The sequence below is a fragment of the Danio rerio genome, chromosome 9, assembly GCF_052040795.2.
Source record: "Danio rerio strain M-AB ecotype USA chromosome 9, GRCz13ab, whole genome shotgun sequence".
Classification (NCBI taxonomy): domain Eukaryota; kingdom Metazoa; phylum Chordata; class Actinopteri; order Cypriniformes; family Danionidae; genus Danio; species Danio rerio.
Window position 1 is genome coordinate 8782818 of NC_141029.1, and position 27136 is coordinate 8809953.

Sequence of the window (27136 nt, forward strand, 5' to 3'; positions counted from 1 at the left end):
AAACAGACTTTGCTGGACTTTAGATCTGCTCTCAGCTGGTCTATTGAAAAGTCTTTTTTTTAGTTCCTCAAAATAGCAGGGCGTTAACAACACCTTAACACGCTACCTTTTTAGAATGGCACACCTATGAGTCCACAAAGCAGTGTAAATGGATTTGCTATTTAAACAACATGGCACAAATCTTGAAAATTACTGTTGAGCTTGGGTGCATTTCCCAAATAACATCATAACTCGCGGCTGAACTATCATAGTATGCATAGTTTAGAAAAAGAATAATGTAACAACGAGTGTTTCCCAAAACGCATAGTTTCTCTGTTGCAGATCCATGGCTTGAACCATGTTAGTTATAACGTAAAACCCCCATAATGATGCTCTAAACTGGGTGAAGTAACTGCTTCTTTAGAGAAGAACCCATAACTTCTTTGTGAAAATTATTGTTTTACACGCACACACATTTAAAATACAATCTAATATTAGATTTGGTAAAAACATGCACTAGCTTTCCATATTAACTGAAATATATGTAAATGGCACATACACATATAGGGTTTGCTTTACTAATATTATTGAGAAGTTGAACATTAGTTATATTCTATTCCAAAACATATCACGCACAAAAGCTAACACGTTTTCTAATATCATATAAATCATAAAAATAAATAATGAGTCTATTTATTATGAAATGAAATGTAATATTTATTATTTATTAGAAATGACAAAAATCAGACTTTAATAATTTTATTGATGATGATGACGATGATGATTATGATTATGATGATAATTCTTATTAATATTAATAAGTAGGATTTTGTTTATTTATTTTTTTGAAAAGTCTACTTTTACAATTTAACACGTCAACCACTGCAGAAATTTCTAACCAGCAGGCTCATGTCATCTAGAAACTCAATAAACAACCTACTATAAATGAAAAGAATTAACTTATGCTTTTTGTTTTCACAAGCTTTGAAAACGTAACATAAATTCCGCTTTTAAATAGGTCACCTTTAGCTTTCGCCATGAGGCTGTGTTCAAAATGACATCAATGTTTTCAAAGTGCACAGCGAAGACAGCACAAATGTAAACATGAAGATCGCTAAAACTGAACTGTAAGAATAGGTTGAAAGCAAATTACACCTTAGAGAGATGCCCTTAATGCTTTTTTACTTTTCATAATGGCAACTTTGAATGTTAGAGTGTTCTAAATAAATAGGACATATGGCGGAAAAGTGGCAATAGAACACAGCCAGTAACTGTGTCGCGAACTAGCTCCAGAGCTGTAGTTGCGTGTCCTCAAGTTTGCGACGCTGTTTGCGAGTGTTCGTTGGAGCGGCGGATTTGGGAAACGGCTAATAAACAAACTATGGTTGTAATGACGGAACTTGAGTCTAGTTGGCTTACGATGGTTTTGGGAAACGCACCCCAGGTTTGTTCAATAAAATATAATCTAGCCTAAATAAAATTAAGTGAAATATTTAGTTTCAAAGAAGCCTATATTCAACTGTTTGTTACTGTTTGTGACAAAACCATCCGTTGCACATGTCAATTACAATTTAATTCGTTTAATCAAGTATGTTTTTTACATCTCCCACCATGCAAGTACATACACACTTTAAAACACACAAACACACACTATTTATTCTCATTCTTTCTTGCTTTATTAATATATCGTAGTGTATACCGTTTAATAATCAATTTACATTATTTATAAATAAATAAATAAATAAATAAATAAATAAATAAATAAATAAATAAATAAATAAATAAATAAATAAATAAGCGGTGTTAATTTGCGCCCTGTCATGGTTGGTATGCACATGTGCAATGTACAGTCGTAAGGCTGCAGGCGACACTGCTCTCATCTTTCCAACAGAGTTTGTTCTAATAAAAGCCTGTTCTGCTTATTTAAATGTGTCATTAATAGTAACAGTTTAATATGGCTTCTCTGAAACTGTAAATATGTAACTTTAATTTAGGCTAGATTATTATTTAATTTACCAAACCAACATAATCTTACGGCAACTAGTGTTTTGGCGCTGAAGCATAGGACTATAGCAGACTTGTTTTGAAGCACTTCACTTCAAAGGTTATTCGTTATTCTTTTTTATCTAGTAGTTAACTGACCAATGAAAAATACATAAAAATTAAGATACAAATTTTAGCTAACGAAATTTATTTAAAAAATATATATTTTTCCAAGAAACATATGAATTATATTTTCTAGCTAAATTATTAACTGTGCGGGGATGATTTGTTCTGTTCTGTGGAAAATAAGGATTTAATTAATTATTCTGCTTCACACTGCTTCACAGTTGCTGATGTTCTTTCATTTCATGTTCAGGCAAGGGAATAGCAACATTAGCAGAAAAGTATACATTTAGATTTCAAAGAAAATATATTAATTTTAAAAAGGAAACATAAAAGTTTATCAGAAAACTTTAAAGACACCATGACTCTTCATTTAATAAACACTTCGACACTCACTCTGACAATTTTAAGTTAAGTCATTTTAAGTTATAAGTTTACATACAACTTGCAGGAATTTTTTTTTTGTAAAAATCTATTTCAAATTGCATGTTGCATTTAGTAGGCCTACTGGCCTAAATAAACTTTTACATCACAAACAAATATATAATCATTACTTTTGCTGGTGCAAATTTTGTGCACGCGCTTGAGTGCGGAAAAGGCTATACACATATAATTCTGCATCTTTTTTTAGGTGTGGCTACGCCCCAGTTAAAAAGGAATCATAAGTTTGATCCTATTCTAACGAATGCCTTTAAATAATGTAGTAAGTTGTCTGCAAGCATCAGTGTTAATTGAAATTAAAATAAGATAAAAAAAAACAACAAATTTAATTTGAGATAAAAATACTGTTATAGTAATATTTGTGACTGCTTTGAAATAATGCTCGTTGTAGACGTCACAGGATGACAGATCGTGTAGTCTGGCACATTTATGACAAATAAAGGTTTTTATCAAGAAAAAAATTGCATGTTCTCTTGTGATCTGACTGTGGCTTAATAATTGGCATAGTTCATGACAATCAATACCATGTCTGCTACACCTCACTGCACCATTGCAAATGTATGTTTAATTTTCCCCCATCTTAATGACCAAGTGGACCTCAAGTGGATGCACTGTGTAATATGAGCTCATCATTTCTAGGTTATATCAGTGGCTGCTGTTAATGCACAGGCCAGGTAATAAAAAAATAGGCTTCATATTTAATTATGGGTGGGTCACAGACGGATAAGATCAATCATTGGTTCTGCAAATTTTAACTACCTTTTCTAGAATATTAAAGGGCTTTAAGCTATTTATTTATATCTCCATTCTCACACAGAGTTTCTAAGTTTTCTGTTCTTTCAACAGAGTTTGTTTTGCCAACACATTCTGCCGAGGTAATGGGCTCAGTGCTGCAAATACATTGCAAAGCATCTCCTGCTTATTCAGATTTGTCATTAATAGTGAAAACTATTATAGGCTTTATTATAGGCTTCTCTGAAACAGTGAATGTTTCACTTTCATTTTATTCAGGCTAGTTCAATAATTTATTTAACAAACCAACACAATCTCACTGCAATTCTTGTTTTGGCACATATATAGCAGACTTGTTTTTAAGCACATCATCTCAAGTGTTATTAATTATCCTTGTTTATTGATAACTGATCAACGAAAGATACATTAAAAATAAATAAAAAATTATAGCAAACGAAGTTAGTTTCAAAAATATATTTTTTCCAAGAAAAAATTCACAAATTATATTTTTGTTTGTACCCCTCCACTAATTATACTTATAATTTAGAAAAATAAGGATTTAATGAATGCTCCACTGTAATTGTATCACAAATCTCAGTTTTATATTTGTAAACAATTTAATAAGTTATTATTTTTAAGATTATGTCTTTAGCATCTGATTTTTCCTTGCTGCTGCATGCTTTCATTTCTCAGTCTCTCGAGCAAGTTCAGGCGAGGGAGTGTTTATGAAGAAACCCATGGCAGGAAAATATACATTTAGAGTTCAAAGAAAATATCTTAGTATTAAAAAGCAGTAGGCAGAAAAGAGACTCTGCCTGCATCAGAAAAACTGGGTGAGCCACGTGTATCGTGAAAATATTATGAAGTAAAACGTGCCCCTCGATCATTCACAGGATACTTATTTTCAGATAGCACACACAATCTAAAATCTTTCTCTGTATCCCGGACGTTTTTAACTTAACTGAATGCATTCGTTTACTGGATCCTTGGGCTGAAAGGTTTACAGGGGTTCACTGGTTTGAAAATATGTCTGATCGTAAAACCTGCTTCTTTTTATTTCTAAGGTATTTTAGGTATTTGTTATACACTAATTCAAATTACTTGGTTGTGGGAGACGGAGCGGGCGCAGACACTAATAGAAAGTGTCAAATTATTCTTTAAATGTATTTTATAACTGAAATTTAATTACTAAACAAATTGAAGCATTAAGAATTTGCCAAGAAATGTCCCACTTTACCACGGTAAAATAATGCTATATATATACTTCCTCTTCGATTCCCGGAGGTATAAATCGGGCTAAAACTCCAGTATTTGAGCCCGGCTTTAAATACAAGATAAAAAAAGCTATTCTCCCTCGTTAGATAAGCGGTTGAAAGTGGATAAAAGAAACACATTTAGATGCAAGGTGTAAACGAAAATTGTTGAAGGAAATGTAAAAATCAATAAATAGTGTTTTTTTTATTAATGTAACGAGCTTATTTTCAACATTTTATTTCGTATGACATTTTCAGGCAATATGCAACTATTGCATATTTTGTTTGCACAACAATAATATACATGTCAACAAGGTTACTGATCTTCTGTACAATAAATAAAATGAAACTTTGAGTTTATTTCTTATTTTTTGATTTGTGCAATTGTATTCATGGAAGGTGTGACTTATTACTTATTATTGAGAGAAAGAATCAAGTAAAAGTTTGCAACTTTAAAAATATTTTCTTCATGACTTTACTGAAATATTGTACACAAATTTCATTGTCACTGGTGCTCAGTTTTGCTACAATAATGCTAAATACAATTGATGTACTTTACACACACACACACACACACACACACACACACACACACACACACACACACACACACACACACACACACACACACACACACACATATACACGCACGCACGCACGCACAAACACACACACACACACACATAGTACATTTTATTATGCACATCTTAAAAATATGTTTTTCTTGAGAAAATTGTTTGTCTATATATCGAATTCAACCTATAATTCAAATGTTCTCTCTGTGTATGTTTGAGTGTACTGCGTGTACAGAACTAATATATGTAAAATGAAGAAATTATGACAGATTGTGGTGTTTAATTTGTCATATATACTGCAATACCTAAATTATCTTAAAATACATGTTGAATTAGAACACAAATAGACAAATGTATTTAATATTCTACAGTTTGAGTAAATGGTTTTGACTTTGTACTGCGTGCATAGAAGTTTTGAATGAATTTATGCTCTCAACGAATGATTACTGCTGTATATTTGTTTAAATAAAAAAAATGATGACAGATTGTGGTGTGTTTTGTCATATATGCAGATTAAATTATAATATGTATCCTTTAAAACTGTATTATGTATTTATTCACGTTGAAAATGTTGTTTAAGCATTCATTTCGACGTTAAATCATTTGGATAGATTGTATGTTGAATATGTGTGGATTCTATGCTGTTCCAATCGACTTAAAATCAACATCATTTCAACGTTAGATAGACAAACCAATTAAGTCGATTATCTGTTGAAAATGTGTGGATTCTATAACGTCGTTTCGATCGACTGAAAGTCAACATCGATTCAACGTTGGGTAAGTAACCAATTGCGTCGATTTCAGGTTAGATTTGAATGGAGTGCCTGACGTCGTTTCAACATTACCCCGATGAGCAAAACGATGCTGAATCAACGTCGGTGATCAACGTGGATTCGATATCAAAACAAAACGTTGATTTTAGGTTGAAATTATGTCATTTTGCTATCTGGGTGGGCTTTTCCTCCCATAGACTTCCATTCATATGTACCCGAATGACTCAGACCGGAAATGCAGGGTCATTCGTCAAGTTTCGTAGGTTACTGCAGTGCAAAGTTCAAGTTCGGTGAACTCTGCTCTGCAAAATCACATTACTTGACTGCACAAGACCAATCGAGGATCAAAACATGACCTGTCTGGACAGAAATTTAAAACATGGAGCAATCGCTTGCTTTTTTAAACATCTAATCATGTTCATCTTCGCACGACAGAATTTCGATCACACAAACTCTAGTGTGACCGCAGCTTCACGAGGTATACTAGAAACTTCCAGGCAGGTGTGTTGGAGCAAGTTGGAGCTAAGATCAGCGGGACACCAGGGGGCTATTTCATAAAAGTGGTTAAGAAAAGCGGGGATTAAAGTCAAAAGCCTGACTTCAATGAGCTGAACTAAACGTCCACGCTTAAATTGGTTTCATTTCAATTGGTTTTCAACAGCAAGTTGAAGATCATTTGATCTAACTAGTCTGAGTTCAGTTTAAATAATCTAGATAACTGCTCGTGCACATTTCTGTCATGAAACCTTGAAAGTCGAGCATAGATACATTGATTATGTTGTGTGCTACCATGGCAACTTCAAGAACTGAAAGAGCTCTGAAATGAGACAGCTGTGTTCACAGCGAGTGAGCCGTGGAACTGCAGATTGTTCAATAGGCTACGTTAGTAGCAATATATTTTTTAAATATAGGCTATTATTTAGACCTATTAACATGAAATTAAATATTTGTTAGAAAACATAATAATTGTGCTTGACCGCTCGCATGTGTGTGAGAGAAAGATATATATATATATATATATATATATATATATATATATATATATATATATATATATATATATATTATTTATTTTATTTATTTATTTATTTATGTTTTTTGCTATTAAGTGAGTATAAAGTTTTAATCATTATTAAGAGGTTAAGTGAATTAAAATGGCATCAGAATATGGCAGGTGAATGTTAACATTTCTGTGATTAGGCTTGAACTTAACCTGAGAGTTAGCCTGCCACGGACCAGGCTAGTTTCCCAGCATTAGTTGCCAGAGTAACTAAGTTTGAACTATTGTAAATTTGATTTATGAAACCGAATCCGCCATTAATAAACCTGACTTGCCAAAATAAGCCTGGCTTTTCTGTAAGCTTGGTTTATGGAATAGCCCCCAGCCCTTCAGGACCAACTTTGGACACGCCTGCACTAAAGTTTAAGCATGTGAAATTCTTTAGTACGGCACTGCGAAAAGGGGCAGGGTTAAACAAGATGATTAGACATTTAAAAAAGCAAGCGATTGGTCCACGTTTTAAATTCTTGTCCAGAGAGGCCATGTTTTGATCTTTGATTGGTCTCATGTAATCATGTGATGCGATTTCCCAGGCAAGAGTTCACCAAGCTTAAACTTTCCAACGCAAGCTGATGCTGCAACCCAATTCGCCATATCCATCCTAAATAGTATTTGAAAATAAATTAGCATGTTACAAATTGTAGTATGTTGAACAAAAGTATTCCAAAGGTTATGTAGTAGTTGGTCCCAAAGCTTGCCTACTTTTCAGTAACAAAGTATATATTTTTCCTTCACAAAAAAGGTATACTTTTAGGGCGTAGTACAAGTATGAGAATTGGGACGCGGCATGTGAAACTTGTCACACAAGCTTGCGTATATGGTCTGATGCATTCGCGCGCATATGAGCCTATGGGGAGAAAAATCCTGTTCACACTGGGCTTTTCCTCCATAGACGTTCATTCATACGCACGCGAATGCGTGAGACCGGAAATGCAGGGTCATGCGTTAAGTTTCACTTGACTGCGGGAAACCAACAGAGGATCAAAACATGACCTCTCTGGACAGAAATTTAAAGCATGGAGCAATCGCTCGGTTTTTTAATGCTTAATAAACTTGATTATTCCCGCCCCTTTTCGCAGTGCCGTACAACAGAATTTCACAAACACAAAGGCTGCGTTCGAAACCGCATACTTCTCTACTATTAGGTATGGAAAAAGCAGTAGGTGAGCGAATGAGTGTTTGAATCCCCCATGTTCAAAAAAAAAAAAAAGGCGAGAATTACCTCAATCCTGGCAAGATTCGGCTGTACGTATACTCCTTATGTCTAGATATGTGCATACTCACCTACAACATAATAGGAGAAAACAGTACTTGAAGAAAGAAGTACGTTTGAAACTTTAGTGATCAAAAAAGGGTGATAACCAGGGCCGGATTAACCAATGGGCCTTATGGGCACAGGCCCAGGGGCCCGTGCGCACTAGGGGCCCCTGCGAGGGGGGAGAAAAAAAGACAATTTCGGAGTGTCTTTTTTGGCTAATTGAAAATAGCGCATCTAGTTGGAATAAGCTATTCAGGGTTTACTCCCATCGATGCCTGATTGATAGAGACAACATGAGTATAGAACTGTCAACTGTAACAGCCGCAGTGACGCACCTTGTATGGCGCCCAGCATCATCTTTGGACGCGATTAATCATAAACTCGGTTCGAATCCATCAGCTGAACTTGTGCTACTTTTTTTTCTCCCCATTACATATCAGATTGGAAATATATTTATTTTATGCAAAAACTACATTGCTCAGACAACTGTATTTCCTCTGAGCAAAAAAATCGCGATCACATATTAATATTATTATTATATTTAAATTGCCTTTCTTTCTTTAACTAAACAGAATGCTGTAATTGGTCAAGTGCGGAAACGTCAGTTTTGTAATAACCCGCACTAAACTGAGCGGACTTTAGTGTAACGTTATATCTGTCATAGATCAAAAATGAGTGGACAAGTGGATTTAGCAAACGCGAGAGAAAGAGGAGAGGAGGCATCTTTATTGAGGCATTTTCCATACACACAATCTTTAAACAGACCCATGATCAGGAGAATGAGGGTACAGAAGAAGACTTTATGGTAACGTTAACTTTAAATGATGAGAAGCTAGCATTAACCAGGCGGAGAAGGCTAACGGCAGCGCAGCGCGGACTGGATTCATCGTGTGAGAGACAGTCAGAAAAGGAGAGAGAGAGGGAGAGAGAGAGAAAGGCCCAGAAGAGGAGAGAGACGGGAGAGAAGAGGTATAGTGTGTGTGATTTTGGATACTTTTAGGTTTATAATCAAGTCTTCATCACGAGAAGAGTAGAGAAAATACAGGGAGAGGAAAGAGAGACAGTAAATAAGTGTTTGTATTATGAAAGACTCAGATTCATAGAACTGAATTGCCATGGCAAGAATATGCTTTATAAGTTTGTAAAAGCAATACATTAAAATACCCTTAAAAAATAAAAATAAAAAAATAATTATATATATATATATATATATGGCCAGGTAGGGGGCCTTACAAGACAATGTGCCCAGGGGCCCCTGGGTTCTTAATACTGGCCTGGTGATAACGTAAACATGGCGGATGAGGTACGATCCTATTTATACTCAACGAGATTTGGCTGTTGAGTGTCTACTCTTTTAGTCCTCGTTAAGTAAGTACTTTTTGAAATTGAGTACCTACTCACACATGCGGTTTCGAATGCAGCCAAACTCTAGTGTGACCGCAGCTTCATACATTATCAGATCATCCTCGTTATCCTCCAGGACTTGAGGCCGGTGTGGTGCACAGGTGTCACTCATTAGCACTCAGAGCACCGGCCTATAAATATGCATGAGTAAAGTATAACCACACAGGTGATGGAGACAGTCCAACAATGGTCTCTCTTGGTGTTTGCCTTGCCTGTAAGTGTTCTAAATAAGTTGAAGAGTTGAATATCAATGTTTTAGTGTTGTGGCTGATATGAGAAAATTTCACTTTTGACTTCATTTCTCTAACAAGTATAAAATGGGATTAGCCATGCAACTGGTTTCTCTTCTGAGTTGTTTTCTGTGTTTGTTTTTGTTTTCTAGTAGTGCTTATGAACTGTGGTCTGCTGATGGCCTTTCCATCACCATTTGATCGTAAGTGTTCAGGAAATTTCTAGCAAGTTAACATTAATTTGATGTAATGTATTAACTTCGCTTATCTGTCACAGATGAAGGCAAAAATTTCAATCCGTGAGACTTTTAAACACCTTTTTATTTATTTTTGTTTATTTTAATGTGACTAACTTAATGGTCTCACTCAAACTGGGTTGCTGAAATCAGAATGTGGCTGATATTAAGATTTAAGACCTCAGATATGCTATGCATGTGCTGATATGAACAGGATGGCTGCTCCCACTAGTCAGGATTAGATTAGTTTCTTGTCTGCCCAAACTTATTCCGAGCCTTCTCGATCTCTTAATAATAATAATAATTATTATTATTATTATTATTATTCATTATTTTTATTTTTTTGTTTCTCCCCAGACACTGTAATTACATGTTTGGATTCAGACCTTCGTCTCCGTTGTGGTAAGATCTAGTCATGTTATATTAAAGTTGATCAATGTAATACTGCTGTTTAAAACAAGACTTTTGTTCTTTAAGATTATGGTGTGATCTTCGTAAAGTCATCAAGATTTGGTTGGCGGAGCACCCGCACTTGTGGGCCTGCAAGGTCTCGTTTTGAAGTAGATCCAGCTAGGTGCTATCCAGAAATTTCTCTAGTACCTAAATGGTTGGTTTTTAATGATTTTCTTTAAGTGCCTTTTTTTTTATTTATTTATTTTATATTTTTTGTATGTGACACTTTTTTTTTTTTTTTTTTTTTTTTTATCTATTCACGAACAGGTGTAATGGACGAGCGGAGTGTGTGATCAACAAGGAAAGGATTGCAAGACCACATCATTGTTTTCACACTCATTACATCACCACCCATTTTTGTGTCCCAGCAAGTATGGATGGTTTGTCTTTTTTCCCAGTTAATTTCTTTCTTTTTGCAAACCTGTAACCTTCCTCTTGTCTTCTAGAAACTATTAAGGTTTGTGAACGTGACCGTGAAATCTTAAGATGTGGTGAGCTAGATTTTCAATATTTTTCTTGTCTCTGTATGAGGACCCAAATTAAACTAAAAAAATAAATGCATTCATCTTCATAGAACATGGTAGGATTAAGATACTTGCTGCAAACTATGGACGTACAGACGATACCACCTGCTTGAGAAGACGACCATACTGGCGGCCCCTGAACACCAACTGCTATTCACCCAACACACTTGATCTTGTGTCAGAAAGGTATGGATTGAGCAAACTACTCACTCCTTTTCAACTGGGTGTTTTCCCCAGTTAAAGCAAGGCAAGTGCAAAGGTGCTTGGGTTTATGTTCCTGTAGCCCTTTAATACAGTGTCAAATTCAGTTCCTGGAGGGCTGTAGCTTAGCACAGTTTCTGTCCTGCCCTGCTTTAAAACACTTTCCTGTAGGTTTCAAACAAGTCTAACACACTCCTTTTGATCAGGCTAAATTACAGAGCTGTGGCTCTCCAGGAACTGGATTTGACAGCCATGCTTCAACAGAACCATTTAAAAAGAGATTTTACTTGTATATTGGTCTCTGGTAATGTGGCATCACTTGGAATAAGGTTCTATCTGCATTCTGAATGATTTTGAGATCAAGCTTGTTTTTGTTTTCCATATAGCAACTTTTTTTTTTTTTTTTCTTAAATTCCCTCTCTCTTCTCCCCTTAAGTCTCAATGCAAGTAAACTCTTAAGTGGTCAAATTTTAGTTATTGATGCAATGTTAGATAGAACCTTATAATTCTAAGGTGACTGTAGTGATGTCCAAGGATTGCAACTTGACAAATTAAGTGAACCCTATATCAATTTTAACCTTGCTTCCCTCTCACAGATGTGAAGGGAGAAAACACTGCTCTGTGTTTGCCTCCAACGATGTCTTCTCTGATCCCTGTTTCGGCACACGCAAGTACCTGGAGATCACCTACACTTGTCGATGTAAGTAATTGTAAAGGTGTGTGTGTGTGTGGTGTTTTTTTTTTTTTTTTTTTTTTTTTTTTTTTTTTTTATATATTCTCCTGTTACCCTTTAATTTGCTATTTTTTTTCTAATTTCTTTGCAGCACATCATCATGATTGATCTTGATGGCATCTCAACTTCATGCATTCTTGATACAGCCAGAAGCCATCATTGTGAAGACTAATCATGTTTGTTACAAATGGCTACAAAATGTTATGTATTTGCTCTTACCGTGGCTGTTTCTATGGTCCCTGTGTTTGGGAGTTTTGCTTCCAATAAATCTTCGTAATTTAAATGGCGTTGGTCCTCTTTCTTAAAGCCTGTTGACAATCACCCACAATGCTAAAGTCTAGCAATGAATTTTAGATGCATGTACTGCTCTTTTTGCACTAACAAATTAATTGTTATAACATAATTATCTTCCAAAATTTGGGTCTAAGTCCACAGATAATTTTATAAAACACATTTTTGTATTCTCTAGAATTATCATAACTAATATTCTTGCAAAAGATTTCTTAATTGATCTCGGCATATCACTTCAGTGGTTACATTTTTCAAGTAACATTTTACGATTGATTTCTGTTGTTTATTTAGAATATTAATTTTATTTTTTTTTTTTAATTGAAAAATAAATGTAACTATATAAGGGGGGTGGGTATATGGGGTGGTTCTTTCAGGGTGTTATTTAATCTAGAACTACCACTGCCCTTCCTGATCGTTGTTGACAGCATGCACACACACCTTCAACAGACAGCAATGGTGATGTTATATTTACCTTAAATAATAGAAGAAGCTGCATTTAATAAAGTGGCTAAAAAAGGAACATGGATAATTGATATTATTAGCGTCTGTATATATTATCTGTATAATAATGATATTATTAGCGTCCGTATACACATATATACATAGTGTGTGTGTAGTTATGCCTTTTTGTTCAGTTTTTTTGTTTGTTTTATTAATTCATTGATTTTAGACATAGCATATGCTGTACAATAAATGTATGTGAAAAATAACTGAAAAGTAATTTATATATATGAAAAGTGTTTTTAAACTAAATATTGATTTTTATTTGGTTTGCACAGGTACTTGCTGAATTATTTCAAGAAATAAATTGCGATATTTTTAGAGTAATTAATTAAATTAATTAAAATCACATCGTTTCATTTACCAGAGAAAAAAAAATAAAACATTACACTAAATTAAATAATTTTTTTGTGTGCCACCCCAAGGTTTGGTGTGGCCTCTTCTGGCCACCCCTAGGAAAATTTTCTGGGGGCGCCACTGCGCTCATCAACACTCACAGCACTGGCCTATAAATATGAATCAGCAAATGCCAAACTCCACTGATGGAAATAGCAAAACCATGGGTTTTCCTGGTATTGTCAGTGCCTGTAAGTGTCTAACATGATCGGTTGATATAGAATGAGTTTTAATGTGTAGCTCTACAACAGACATAAGAAAAGTTCATTTTTGAAATGCATTTTAAGCAATAATGTGAATGTGAGATTTCTAGTAGTGCTACTGAACTGTGGCCTGCTGATGTCCAACTAAAATAACATCAAAACATGATCTCTAGACAGAAAATTAAAATATGGACCAACCGCTCACTTTTTAAAATGTCTAATACCTTGTTGAATTTTTGTCCTCTTTTCGCAGCGCTGTACCATAGATATACACACTAGATATCGCATATGGCTCCTGAGTATACATCAATAGTGCCGCCATATTTGTAGTTCTCCCAGGACAGAAGTCATTCAGCCACACTAGTCAAGACAAAAGCCAATGTGAAGATGCGGGAATTAAGCGCTGTGTACAGATGTAGTAACTAGCATACAAGACAGTTTTTTTTGGCATGTTCCAAAAAAAAATATTTTGTGCTTTTGTGCTCAAGTTATTGATGATAATAGAGTCGCTTACTGCACTAATCATAAGGCAAAGCAGCACCAACTCACTGCCTTATGCTAGTTTTATTGACTACAATCAGAAAAAAAATTATATTGACAACAAGATGCTTCTCTGCCAGAAACTTGTATTTTTATCGGCTAACTAAGTCGTTCATAACGGCATTCTTTCACAAACTAATCGCTCCCTCCATTAAGCTGCGGTCACACCAGAGTTTGAGTTTGCGAAATTTAGTCGTACGGCTCTGCGAAAAGGGGTGGGATTAAACAAGATGATTAGACATTTAAAAAGCAAGCTATTGCTCCATATTTAAAATTTTTGTCAAGGGAGGTCATGTTTTGATCCTCGATTGGTCTCACGCAGTCTAGTGATGCGATTTCGCAGGTCAGAGTTCACCAAGCTTGAACTTTGCACCGCAGCAACCTGCGAAACTTGACACATGACCCTGCGTCTCCGGACTGACGCATTCGTGTGCGTACGAATGGAAGTCTATGGGAGGAAAAGCCCAGTGTGACCGCAGCTTTAGAATGAGAAGGGAAAGCAGGAGAGGGGGTGTTTTTCAGGACATGGATCAGATCATATTTAACAGAGAGAGTGGATAATACATTTCCAAGCACACAAACACACACTCTTTGTCAGCAATGCCCATGCGATCACTCATCCATCGATGTAAAAAAAATGGTTAAATTATTATTTTCATAATTAATAAAAAGTATATATTTTAAAATATATTTATGAACTCCCGATCATAGATATATGTATATATGTTCATATATCTCTAGCTGGCTAGTCATCTACTGCACCTTGGTCCCACATTTATTTCAAAGGAGCGCTACCGTGTACTAAAGCTATGGCTCTATTGACGCGTTCCTTCCAATAAACAATAGCGTATAGGCGATCTCTACTTTAATACATATGGCCGTACTACAGAATTTCGCATGCTCAAACTTGAGTGTGACCGTGGCATGAGTCGGAGCAGATTAATACATCATCAGTCCTCGTTATCCTCTAGGACTGGAGACTGGTGTGGTGCACAGGTGTCGCTCATTAACACTCAGAGCACCGGCCTATAAATATGAACCAGTAAAGCTTAAACACACAATTGGTGAAGACAGCAGAATCATGGGCTCTTTAGGTGTTGTTAGTGGATGTAAGTTTCTTGTTAAATTGATAGGCATATGTACAGTGGTTATTAATGTGTAGTAGTACAACCAATATGAAAAGGGTTGAATTTTAAATCAAATGTAACAAGAATGATGTGAGTAACAATGCAGAGGTGAGCTCTTTCTGTTTTTGTCTTCTAGTAGTGCTTCTGAGCTGTGGCTTACTGATATCAGTTTCTGCGATTCCAGCCATCCAGGGTTCGGAATTAGATTGTAAGTGTTCTAGAGTTTGCTAACAAGTTAATATAAATTGATGTTATGCACTTGTCTTTGGGGTTAAGTCACAGACTTGAAACGACTTGTTTTTTACTAACTTGTAGTGATTATTTGACTACAAATTGACTTGCTGAAACTAATGCATTTATTTTTTATTTTTTTAATCGAGATTAAAACGTTAATATGTTGTGCATGCCTTAATATGAGCTGGGCAGTTTGGTGACCACAGTGACCCTTCAGAGCTCATTCAGGAGCATACGAGTCAACCTGTCTTTACACCAAACCCATTCAGAGCCTTCTCAATAACTTGTGTTTTTTTTTTTTGTTCCAGACACTGAAACGACATGTTTGGATTCTGACCTTAGTCTCAGTTGTGGTAAGATGCAGTCAAAACTTAAAGCTGATGTAAAACTTTTTTTTTTTTTTTTTTTAATTTATTTTTTTTATTTTTTTTATTTTTTTTATATAAAGATGATGGTGTGATCTTTGTAAAGTCAGCAAGATTTAGTTGGCGAAGCACCCGCCTTTGTGGCCCTGGAAGGCCACATTTTGAAACTGATCCTGCTAGGTGTTTAAGAGATATTCCTATTATACCTAAATGGTAAATTTTTTTTTTTTTTCCCCCCACTTATTACTCCAGGTTATGGCATTACGTAGTCTTTCTCTGGAAGATTTCAGGTAATGATGTTTACTTTAATCCTCAAACAAGTGTAATGGTCAGGCGACATGTATGATAAACAAGGAAAGAATTGGAAGACCACATCGTTGTTTTTTCACTCATTACACCACCACCTACATTTGTATTCCAGCAAGTATGGATGGTTTATCTTTTCAGTTAATTTCTTTTCTGCAAACCTGTAACCTTTTACTAATGTATTCCAGAAACAATTGAGATTTGTGAAAATGAACGCGGGCTCTTAAGATGTGGTAAGCTGCATTTTCAATACTCTGCTTGTCCATGTATGAGGATGCATTAATCTGTATAATCAAATATCTCCATAGGTAATGGTAGGATTAAGGTGATTGCTGCGAACTATGGACGTACAGATGATACCACCTGCTTGAGAAGACCACCATTCAGGCGGCGTCTGAACACCAACTGTTATTCACAAAACACACTGGATCTTGTGTCACAAAGGTACAGATTGAGCAGTTCTTCTCAAATGCTATGGCAGGCAATTGTCTATTACTTAACTAATTTCATGTAAATGATCTGTAGCACTATAATAAAATTACATTTTGGTTTTGAAAGCGCTATTTAAGTGTCTAGTGGTGTCCAGAGTCTAACACTTGACAAATGTGGATGTTGTTCAATTGTTAAACTCTCTCTTCCATTCTCACACAGATGCGATGGGCGAAGACGCTGCTCCTTAACTGCAACCAATGATGTCTTCTCTGATCCGTGTGCTGGCACACGCAAGTACCTGAAGATTACCTACTATTGTCAATGTAAGTTATTGTACTGGACAGTCTTCTACTTTACCTTTTTCATTTGTTAATGAACTGTCTAGATTTACTGGTTTTCTTTCTTGCAGCATGATTGTTATGGATTTATTTGAGCATCTCCTTCACCAGTGGTGTTATCCAGGCTAACCATGCTTGTTACAATTCTACAATGTTTATTGTCATTGACCACATCAGTTTTGCCTTTTTTTTTCTGTGGCTGTACAAATGGTTCTGTGTAACCCTTCCTAATGGACAATGGTTTAATTTTTGTAGGATTGACACTATTGTATGGCATATGTGAATTCATCATTGTGTGGTTGTCTTTAATAATTGCTGGTTTTGAAAGTTTGCTTTTTTAAAATAAATCTGTATAAAATGAGAGTTGGATTTTTCTTTGTTTGTATAGTTTTACCCTAAGTGTCTTAAGAGCATTACATCAACAATAGTTTAATAGGGCTTGTAGGTTATTTCCACTACAGGCTGCTTAAGTCACCTGTTGGTTTACTGTAAAGTATACTGAAATTTCCCAGACACAATCAATTAGTTTTTTTTTTTTTTTTTTTTTTATATATAAACTTTTTACTAAATATTAACTCTTACCTGTAATCTAATTTAAAAATGATTGGATTTTATTAAGATCCTTGTTAGCCACTACCTAGTAGACAGATGAATGGTTAAAAGCATGCACGTGTGTGTGTCACACTCAGTGCTTTTATGGTTTTATATCGGCACTGGTGGGAGGCACGCGTTGGCATGAGTCTACAGGCCAAGTGCCTTAGTGCCCCCACCAGTGCCAACTATACCGTTATAATCGCACTACTACGAGTGTATTGTGTTTAGACAACAGTTTGACGGCATAATTGTGTGTATAAAAACAAAATCAAACATGTAGAGTCTCAAAAACCCTTTTGAACAATGAGCTATTTTCTTCCGTGTTGGATTCAAATCATAAGCTGACAGTTGAACAAGCATCTTTTAAACTTTAGATCTTTAGTGTCTGCTTTTTGCTGGCTGTATGTGGCTGGAGTAATACACAAAGGGTAAAGCAGCTGTAGGGCTGCTGGTATTACCTAAATATATCATTGCTATCAGCCAATCAGATTTGAGAACCAGACAAAATTGTTGTGTGTGTGTGTGTGTGTGTGTGTATATATATGTGTGTGTATATATATATATATATATATATATATATATACACACGCATACAATTTTTATGTAAAAAATTGTTTCAATGTTTTTTTTTTATCGTTAACAGTGTGAATGACTAATATTTGCAGGGCCGAACAGTTATTCCATTAAACAGCAATTTCTTTAGTTATCCCATAGTTACCATTAATAAGGTTCAAATTGGGATCATATTGATACTTACCTCAACCTGTTTTTCAGATTTTAGCTTTAATTCATTTAAATGTTGCAATGTCAGTTTGATGTACAGCGTGCATCGCATTATCAAACTATTCTTGTTGACATCTTAGAGTTAAAACAGACTGAACTTGAGACCACGGTTGATCTGGTCCCATAAAACTCGCTGTACAAACAGCATGACCGTTCTGTATAAACTTGCATGTCCTCAAGTTTTGCCATCCTTCCAACATAAGCATGTGCTTTAACTGAAAGTGGGAGATGCGTCTCTATAGCAACCTCGTGACACAACCTCTCTAATACAGCACCTCGCAATATATGCATATAAGAATCATATTTACTATCATATCACTTGACATTAACTGAGAAACACTGCCAAATGTAGCGAAGTAAGAGTAATGACTTTTTTCTAATAATTAACTTGAGTACGAGTAAAAGTACACATTACCCAACAATTCCACTCAAGTAAATGTAACAAAGTAAATTTAATTCATTACTACCCACTTCTGGACACGGACACAAGATTGCTGAAGAACGCATATTGAGAAGCAGCCATGGCCTTCATCTCTAGTCATTCCTCATTATCCTCTAGGACTGGAGACTGGTGTGGCACACAGGTGATGCTCATTAACACTCAGAGCACAGGCCTAATAAATATAAATCAGTAAAGCTAAAATACAATTGACGGAGACAGCAGAATCATGTTCTCTCTCGGTATTGTTCTTATGTGTAGGTTGAATGCTCTTATTAAATTGAAAGCAGAGTTAAGCTGCAGTCACACTACAGTTTGAGCATGTGATATTCTTGTGCGGTGCTGCAAAAAAGGGGCAGGATTAAACAAGATGATTAGACATTAAAAAAAGTGAGCGTTTGCTCCATGTTTTACATTTCTGTCCAAAGAGGTCATGTTTTGATTCTCAAAACTTGATGCAAGACCCTGCGTTTCTGGTCTCAAGCATTCGCGTGCGTATTAATGGAAACCTATGGGGAGAAAATTCAAGTGTGACCGCAGCTTTATTGTGTTGACTGACATGTGGGAAGTTCGTTCTTAATTAAATTTAGTTGCAGTAAAACATGGATTATCAGTTCAAAGGTGTCCTAATCGGTTGTTTTTGTCTTTTAGTAGTGCTTACGAGCTGTAGTCCGCTGATATCTGCAGGTGTCGTAAATTCCATCTCTGAGTTAGATCAATGTCAGTGTTTCTTGATAGATCTGCTGCTGCATTTATTTCATCATTCAAGTCATTATTTTATTTATTTTTTTTCTCCCAAAATGACAAATCTATACACCTAATTTAGAACTATAAAATTAATTTAAAACAATCATTTAAATTTTAGTTTGATCTAATTTGTAGTGAAATGAAAAGAAAAAGTGAGACTGTTTTATGGGATGTCTGATACAGGAAAAAAAAGTGTTACATGCTAAACTGTTGCAAACAATTTATTTGTGTTGAATTTAAACAAATTAAATTTGATAATGTTCAACTTAATTTGTTTGTTTAAATTCAGCCCAGATAAATTGTTTACCACCACTTAACGTAAAATAATTGAGTAAATCCAAGGAATCATCTTTGAATACATTTTTTCAGTGTACATAAAGCATGTTCCTGTGTAGCCGGAAACTCTAGTCTAGATGTACAGTATCTGCATTGAACTTATTTAGAACTTTGAGAGAAATCTACTTGTTTAAAACTGACTGATTGACTTGAGCTGGACTTTCTTTATTTTTACAGACACTGAAATGACGTGTGAAAATTCTGACTTCTATCTCCGTTGTGGTAAGATGTAGTCATGTCTAGCTACTGTGTGCTGGATAACATTGCTTCATAAAAAGACAGCATATTTGATCTAGGTTTTATTTTTACTCAAATATTTTAAGAAACTGGCGTGATCTTTGTCAAGTCTGTAACGTTTGGTCGCCAAAGCACCCACGCTTGCGGACTTGCAGGACTACAATCTGACTTGGTTACTCTTAGGTGTTTAAAAGATGTCCCCTTAGTCCTTAAGTTGTAAGAATCTTTTTCATTCCTTTTGCTCTAGATTATGAGAACAATTAGTAGTCTTTATCTTGCTTCGTGAATAATTTGTTGTGCAATTTCCTTTAAACAGGTGTAATGGACATGCAGAGTGTTTGTTAAGCAAGAAAACAGTTGCAGGATCTGATCCGTGTCTTTACACCTACAAGTACAACACCACCTACACTTGCATCCTACCAAGTATGAATGGTTTTTCTGTCTCTTCCTTTTCCAGTTCAACAGTTCCTTCTCTGTGCAGATGTGTAACTTTCCATTTTAACTTTCAGAAACATGTGACATTTGTAAAGATGGACACGGTGTCTTGAGATGTGGTGAGCTGTGTTTCCAATACTTGTTTCAATATCCATTCACAGGCTTTCATTTTAAAAATTGCTCTGCTTGTTCTTCATGTAGGACACGGAAGATTAAGATAGTTGCTACAGACTTTCAACATAGAGACAAATCGACCTGCTTGGAAAGACCGCCGTTCAAGCTGGAACAAAATACTGACTGCTATTCAACCCATTATTTTTTTTATTTACATCTATATTTGAAACTTATTATAAATATCCTCAATGTATAGTGTGTTGTAGGTGTCAGATGAGCAGTCTGCTGGAAGAGGACGGGGTGGGGTTTTTTGTTTTTAGATTTTAGTTTTTTTTTTTTTTTTTTTTAAATGTGTGTGTGTGTGTGTGTGTTTTCATTTCAAATAAAAATAAAGTTAAATTGACCCCACACTGGCTATTCTACTTATTGCTCTTTACATAGGCCTATCTATCCATCTACATTGTGATTGAGCACTGGTTATCCAGATTTAGTGATCCTAAACAGTTCCTATTCAGATCAGATTGATCCAATCCGATGTTGCTTTGAAAAACTGTCTCAAAAAGTAAGCTGGATTACGTGATCACGGATCGCAAAAACAGGATTACTAAATCCGGATCAATTTTATCCGGATTAAACCTTTTGAAAAACCGGGCCCAGGGGTGCCTGAACTTGGTCCTGGGGCTTGTGTTATACAGAGTTTAGCTACAACACACCTGATAGGACAATTCTAGCATACCTAGAAATAGCTTGACTGGCTCATTCGGGTGTGTCAAATTGGGGTTGGAGTCAAATCTGAGGGACACTGGCCCTCCAGGATCATGTTTCCACAGCCCTGCTTAAGAGTTTTAAGCCTTCTCTTCCATTTCAACCTTGAATACTACACAAATTGCAATACAAGTAATTGAGAAGAACACTCACTCACTCACCATCCTTCAGCTTAGTCCCTGATTTATCAAGGGCCGCCACACTGGAACAAACTGTCATTTACGCAAGCATATGTTTTATGCGGTGGATCCCCCCCTAGCCTTAAGTTAGCACTGGGAAACTCCCATACATTCTTTCATTCACTACGGCTTATTAATTTTATCCAATCACCTATAACAAATGTCTTTGAACTGTGAGGTAAACCAGAGGAAACCCACACAAACACGGGGAGAACATGCAAACTCCACACAGAAAGGCCTCCTGGCCTAGCTGGGGCTCAAACCAGCGACCTTCCTATCTAAAAATCTCTACATATTTATTATTCATTCATTTTCTCTGTCCCTTTGTCCATCAGGGATCACCACAGCGGAATGAACCGCCAACGTATCCAGCATATGTTTTACGCAGTGGATGCCCTTTCAGCTGCAACCCAACATGGAAAACACCCATACACTTGCATTCACACTTAATTCACCTCTAGCGCTTGACTTTGGAAAGTGGGGGAATCGGGAGCATCAGAAGGAAACCCACACGAACACGGGGAGAACATGCAAACTCCACACATAAATGCCAACTGACCCAACCGGGGCTCGAACCCGTGATCTTCTTACTGTAAGGCGATCCTGCTATCCATTGCGCCACCATGCTGCCCTACATATTAAACATTACTGAACTAAAATATATAATTGCCTATTTACCCGAAGGGTGGCCTCCACAGAATAGAATGATATTGAAAATGTCATTGACGTACTCATTAATATGCTCTGTAATGTTTACCAAATATTCCTGCGAATACCTGTAAGAAGAAGCTGCCATCTTTCAAATTAAAGGGATAGTTCACCCAAAATGCATGAATAAAAATAAATTGTTATTCTTCTGACTCTGATTTATTCTTGGTTCTTTTACTTTTAGCTGTTCTTTAGCTTTATTTTGTCTTCCTCCTCAATACCTTAAATGTATATAGATATGGGATTATTCTATTCATATTCTATATTGACCAGATTTGTGTTAAAATACTCATTTATTTTAGTTGCAGTGACTTTAAACTCATAGGTCCTGTCATTGAGTCAATACACATTAATACATTATGAGTTCTAACTAACTTCATTAACCCACTATAGTGTCCTCTTTATCTGTAGTCATTCCTCGTTATCCTCTGGGAACTGGTGTGGTGCACAGGTGTTGCTCATTAACACTCAGAGCACTTGACTATAAATGTGAACCTGTAAAGACAGTTACAAACTGTTGAGGAAGACAGCGTAACCATGGGTGTTCTTAGTGCTGTGCTTTTCTGTAAGTTTCTTTATATACATCATAAAAGCAGTTGCAGATTTAATGTTATTGTGTAGCTAAACAAAAGCCCTGAGTAGGTCCCTTCAAATTGTTTATTTTGCAGTAATACTATGTGAACCTGTGTTAGATTAGCAGTGAAGGCTTTTTACTCAGTTGTCTTTTTGTCTTCTAGTAGTGCTGATGAACTGCAGCTTACTGAAATCTAAGCCTGCAATTGTAAACTACCGCACAGCGTTAAAAAAAATGTAAGTTTCATTTACTTTCTACTAGATTCAATTGTTTTATGCTTTGTCACAATGACCGCTCTATATGCTTTAGTGTATTGATAGACTGTTTGCTTATGTTGATGCTGCTCCTACCACAGACTTTTAACTGATAAGTTGTGCAAGTCAACTTGCACCTAACCTAACAGTCTACCTGTAATCTGACAATTAGTTGGCAGTGTAATTTTAAATTCAACAAACAGGCCATCAAAATAAAGTGACCCCCAAGAAAAGGTTGAAGTGATGTTTGACTACTTGGTTTTTTGCTTAAACTGATTTGCAGAAATTTAAAATATAAATGGAGAATATGCAGGGGTGCCTGAACTTGGTCTTAGGAGGTTAATTTACTGTATTTTAGCTTCAGCCTCCCCCAAATTGAATGCCTGAACTAAGTGAATCAAGGTCTTAAGCTTACTAGCGACTTGAAGGTAGGTGTTTTGGTGAAGCTCTGCAAGGCTATTCTTAGTTTATTCATGACAATTAGCTTTTTGCATGTTGTAGTTGTATGCATATTTATTTGTTTTATAAAAAAATAAAAGCTTGGATTAGTCCACCTGTCAGGGTTTGGACCATATGGGACATGCTATTTTTTTTTTTTGAATAACTCAGTTTTTTGACCGTCGTTATTGTTCATTTATTTGTTTGCTGGAAATTAGAATAAAGTTTCGTAATGGGTTTTGAAACCAGTATTTATGCTTAAATTAAATTATGTAGGCTAATGCATGTCTGTGTACAAGTTTAGTTATCCATGAAAGTGAAGGTAAAGGCCGATTGGAGGAGGCTCATTCTTATCCTCGCTCCAGATGCCGTTTTACTGTTTCTTCCAAGTGAAGCGTTCAGTTTTTCCCACTTACAAAGTCACCATGTGAATGGCATATCTGCCATGGTGTGACGCAACTGACTTTTAAAGGAAATAGGAGATGAGACTCTGGTTTCTCAAAACACAGCCAAGACTCCTTGCGGGAATAAGCTCAACCCTGTTAGACCATGCACTGTGGCACAGAGCCTATTGTCCTGTCCTTTTAAAATGGCAAAAGTGGATTCGGACACGCCCGTAATTCTTTTGCACTTTAGACTTTAGTACTAAGATTGTTAAAATAGAGCCCCAAGTGTCCAAGAGTATATGTGAGTGTTTGTCAAACTTATTTAAAGTTTAATCTCTGGTAAGAAATCATCTAGTTTAAAAATGGCTTTTTTTTTTTTTCCTCAGACAGCCAAATGACATGTGTGGATTCAGACCTTCATCTTCGTTGCGGTAGGTATAGTCATGATCTTTTACTGAATTTTGTTATTTAATGAGATTAACTTTATCCTATTATTTTAATATATTAACAGGTACCGGTGTGATCTCTGTAATATCAGCAACATTTGGTCGCCGAAGCACTGACACTTGTGGACGTGCGAGGCCACAAAATTTCATGCTAACGACTCGGTGTTCAAAAGATACTCCTCCTGTCGATAAATGGTAGGGGTTTTTATTTTGCCATGTAGGACTTAAATCAAAACTCCTTGACAAGACTAGTTACAACTATTTTGTTGTCCTCAAACAGGTGTAATGGACTGTCAGACTGTGTAGTAAGCAAGGACAGACTTGCAAGTGATCCGTGTATTCATGCCTTTAAGTACTACATTACCACCTACACTTGCATCCCAGCAAGTAAGTATTTTTATTTTAGTTTTTCTTTTCCAGTCGAACCCTGTGCGCAAACATGTAATCTTCTTCTGTCTTTCAGAGACTAGTGTGACTTGTGAAGGGGAACAAAGTATATTGAAGTGTGGTAAGCAGCAATTCTCTTGTTTCAATATTGGGTCACATGCTGTCGCCTTTTTAATGTGCTTTTGTTTCCCATAGCGGGACATACCAAGATTCAGATAATTGCTGCAAACTATGGACGTACAGATGGAACCACTTGCCCTACAAAACGTAGACGCCCAAACACTAATTGCTCTTCACCCAACTCACTGGACATAGTGTCAAACAGGTATAGATTGAGCAAGTGGCGTTAACATTTTAGGTACACTGCAAAAATTTTTTTTGCTTAGATTTTTATTTTTTTTTGTCTTTCTAGTCCAAATCTAATTTCTTAAATTAAGAAGAATTTCCTAGACAAGCAAAACATTGTCTTGTTTTGAGATAATAAGCTAATAAGTGAGTTTTTCCTTAAAACAAGCAAAATCTGCTAATGGGGTAATAAAAAAAATAAAAATAAAAAAAATAAAAAAATTGAGGTAAAATTGTTTACCCCATTGGCAGATTATTTTGCTCTTTTTAAAGAAACTCACTTAATATTGGCATATTTCTCAAAACAAAACTATGTTTTGCTTGTCTAGAAAATGCTGCTTGATTTAGGAATTTGGATATTTGGACAAGAAACAAGACCAACAAAATCTAAGCAAGAAAAGCATTTTTTTGCAGTAACTTCCTAGGTTTTGGGTACTACTAAACATTTTTTATTTTTTTTCCTTTTCACCCAAAATGGGGAAAAAATCCAAGATGTTGTTAGTTTTTAAGTTTATAATTTTTAGCTTGTCTATTCCCTATGAACATGTTTTTGTTTTGTCTGTATGTGGTCATGAATGAGTAGTGATGTCTAGGGTTTGACATTAACACTAGCTACTTGACTTGAATTGTCTAACACTCCACATTGCTTTCGTGGACTTTGATATGTACATGTGATTATGGGTCAAGTTACAAGCCATCAAATGCAATCTGATTTGACAGTCCAGTTTTACTTCAAGTTATCACCTTTTTTTATTTTATTTGTGTATAGATGTGAAGGGAGAAAACGGTGCACTATATCAGCCTCAAATGACGTCTTCTCAGATCCATGTGTCAATACCCGCAAGTACCTGTGGATTGTCTACTACTGTGTGTAAAGTATGTAGTGCAATTTAATTTAGTTTTGATTTCACTAGTGTATGGTCTAGATTTTAATATTTAATTTTTTTTTTTTCCCCCACAGCATGAATTGATCTTGTGGACTTGGACATTTCATTTTTCTGTCAGCTTTTCCATGTCGGTCTCACCAAAAATGAAATGTTCCCTTTATGAAGATTTAACCATGTATTTATTACAAATAAAACCCTTACTAAACCTGGGTTATTTTTTATTTTTTTTTTAGTGGAATCATGTTTGCAGTTAATTAGCTGTTTATCAGCTACAGTTCAGTTTCAAAACGGAAATAGGTGTTGGTCTAGTTAAATCAATTTCTAAACCATGTTTGTTGCCAACACACACAAAAAAGGTTGAGACATGGCTAGACATGCATTTTTATTTTGGTCAAATTTAAAAATAACACCAACTGCTCACTGTTTTTGTCTAATGTATATTCTCCCTTCATTTTCCCAGCACCGTACAACAGAATTTCACAAGCACAAACGAGTGTGAAAGTAGCATTAAGGATTAATAAAAATATTAGATGGCTGTAAGCCAGTAGCCTTTTGCTGTTGTAATAAAATTTTCAAATCTATTTACCCCCCAACCCTAAATGGTTTACAATGGTTCCAATGGTACTGCAACAATCATACACCCATACGTGTGCGACATTGAACTGCTGTAAAAAAATTACACATTACAAAAATTAAACATTGCACAAAAAGTGATTGTTCCATATTGACTTCTGTCTAAAGAGGTCATGGTTTGATCTTCAATTGGTCTCAATCTCTTTTTTTTTTTTTTTTTTTTTTTTTTTTTTTTTGACTGGTCAGAGTTTGCTAACCGAGCTTGAACTTTTCAATGCAGAGAACTGTGAAACTTGTTGCACAAGCTTGCGTTTCCAGGTCTACCACAGGGGTGGTTACACAAGTTTAAGCATGCAAAATCTTATGCCGCTGTTAAAAGGTATTCTACAAGATGACTAGACGTGGTTCATATTTTGTATTTTGCTTCCACAGACATGTTTTGATCTTTTGATTAATCTCACGTGTTTTTTTTTTTTTTTTTTTTTTTTTTTTTTTTTTTTTTTTTTAAATCATAACTGACTGGAAGTGATGTTTCAGATTTATTTGTGGATCTGACATAATTTGATCCCTTTTTTTTTTTTGACGTTTACATTTGCGTTTAGCAACTCCTCACAATAGGGCGAAGCAGTGGTGTAGTAGGTAGTTCTGTCGCCTCACAGCAAGAAGGTTGTTGGTTCGAGCCTCAGCTCAGTTGGTGTTTGCATACTCCGGTTTCCCCCACAGTCCAAACACATGTGGTACAGGTGAATTGAATAAGCTAAATTGTGTGTGTGTGTGGATGTTTCCCAGAGATGAGTTGCTGCTGAAAGGGCATCTGC

General features: G+C 35.7%; 4 protein-coding genes across 4 annotated transcripts; all 4 read left to right on the forward strand.

Annotated features, from left to right (window-relative positions):
• Nucleotides 1-9743: 9743 nt before the first annotated feature.
• Nucleotides 9744-12237, forward strand: zgc:171776. Its single transcript, NM_001109720.1, is given in 9 exon segments — nt 9744-9795; nt 9964-10014; nt 10405-10449; nt 10525-10654; nt 10768-10871; nt 10947-10991; nt 11075-11210; nt 11822-11925; nt 12050-12237. Coding segments are annotated over 9 exon segments (660 nt in total). The 5' UTR covers nt 9744-9767; the 3' UTR covers nt 12067-12237.
• A 2709-nt stretch (nt 12238-14946) lies between these two features.
• Nucleotides 14947-17054, forward strand: si:ch1073-75o15.3. Its single transcript, NM_001328196.1, is given in 9 exon segments — nt 14947-14998; nt 15153-15224; nt 15559-15603; nt 15699-15828; nt 15936-16039; nt 16110-16154; nt 16230-16365; nt 16573-16676; nt 16763-17054. Coding segments are annotated over 9 exon segments (669 nt in total). The 5' UTR covers nt 14947-14970; the 3' UTR covers nt 16768-17054.
• Nucleotides 17055-18688: 1634 nt separating this feature from the next.
• Nucleotides 18689-20784, forward strand: LOC147842265 (rhamnose-binding lectin). The gene is made up of 6 exons (XM_087267480.1): nt 18689-18764; nt 19768-19812; nt 19914-20043; nt 20144-20250; nt 20337-20381; nt 20464-20784. Exons 1-6 carry the CDS (start codon nt 18737-18739, stop codon nt 20481-20483), a joined length of 375 nt encoding a protein of 124 aa, XP_087123606.1. The 5' UTR covers nt 18689-18736; the 3' UTR covers nt 20484-20784.
• A 1757-nt stretch (nt 20785-22541) lies between these two features.
• Nucleotides 22542-25734, forward strand: zgc:153499 (the record flags this gene model as incomplete). Its single annotated transcript, NM_001045426.2, is given in 9 exon segments — nt 22542-22593; nt 22769-22829; nt 22831-22838; nt 24067-24111; nt 24192-24321; nt 24407-24513; nt 24590-24634; nt 24709-24838; nt 25628-25734. Coding segments are annotated over 9 exon segments (660 nt in total). The 5' UTR covers nt 22542-22565.
• Between the last annotated feature and the right edge of the window lie 1402 nt (nt 25735-27136).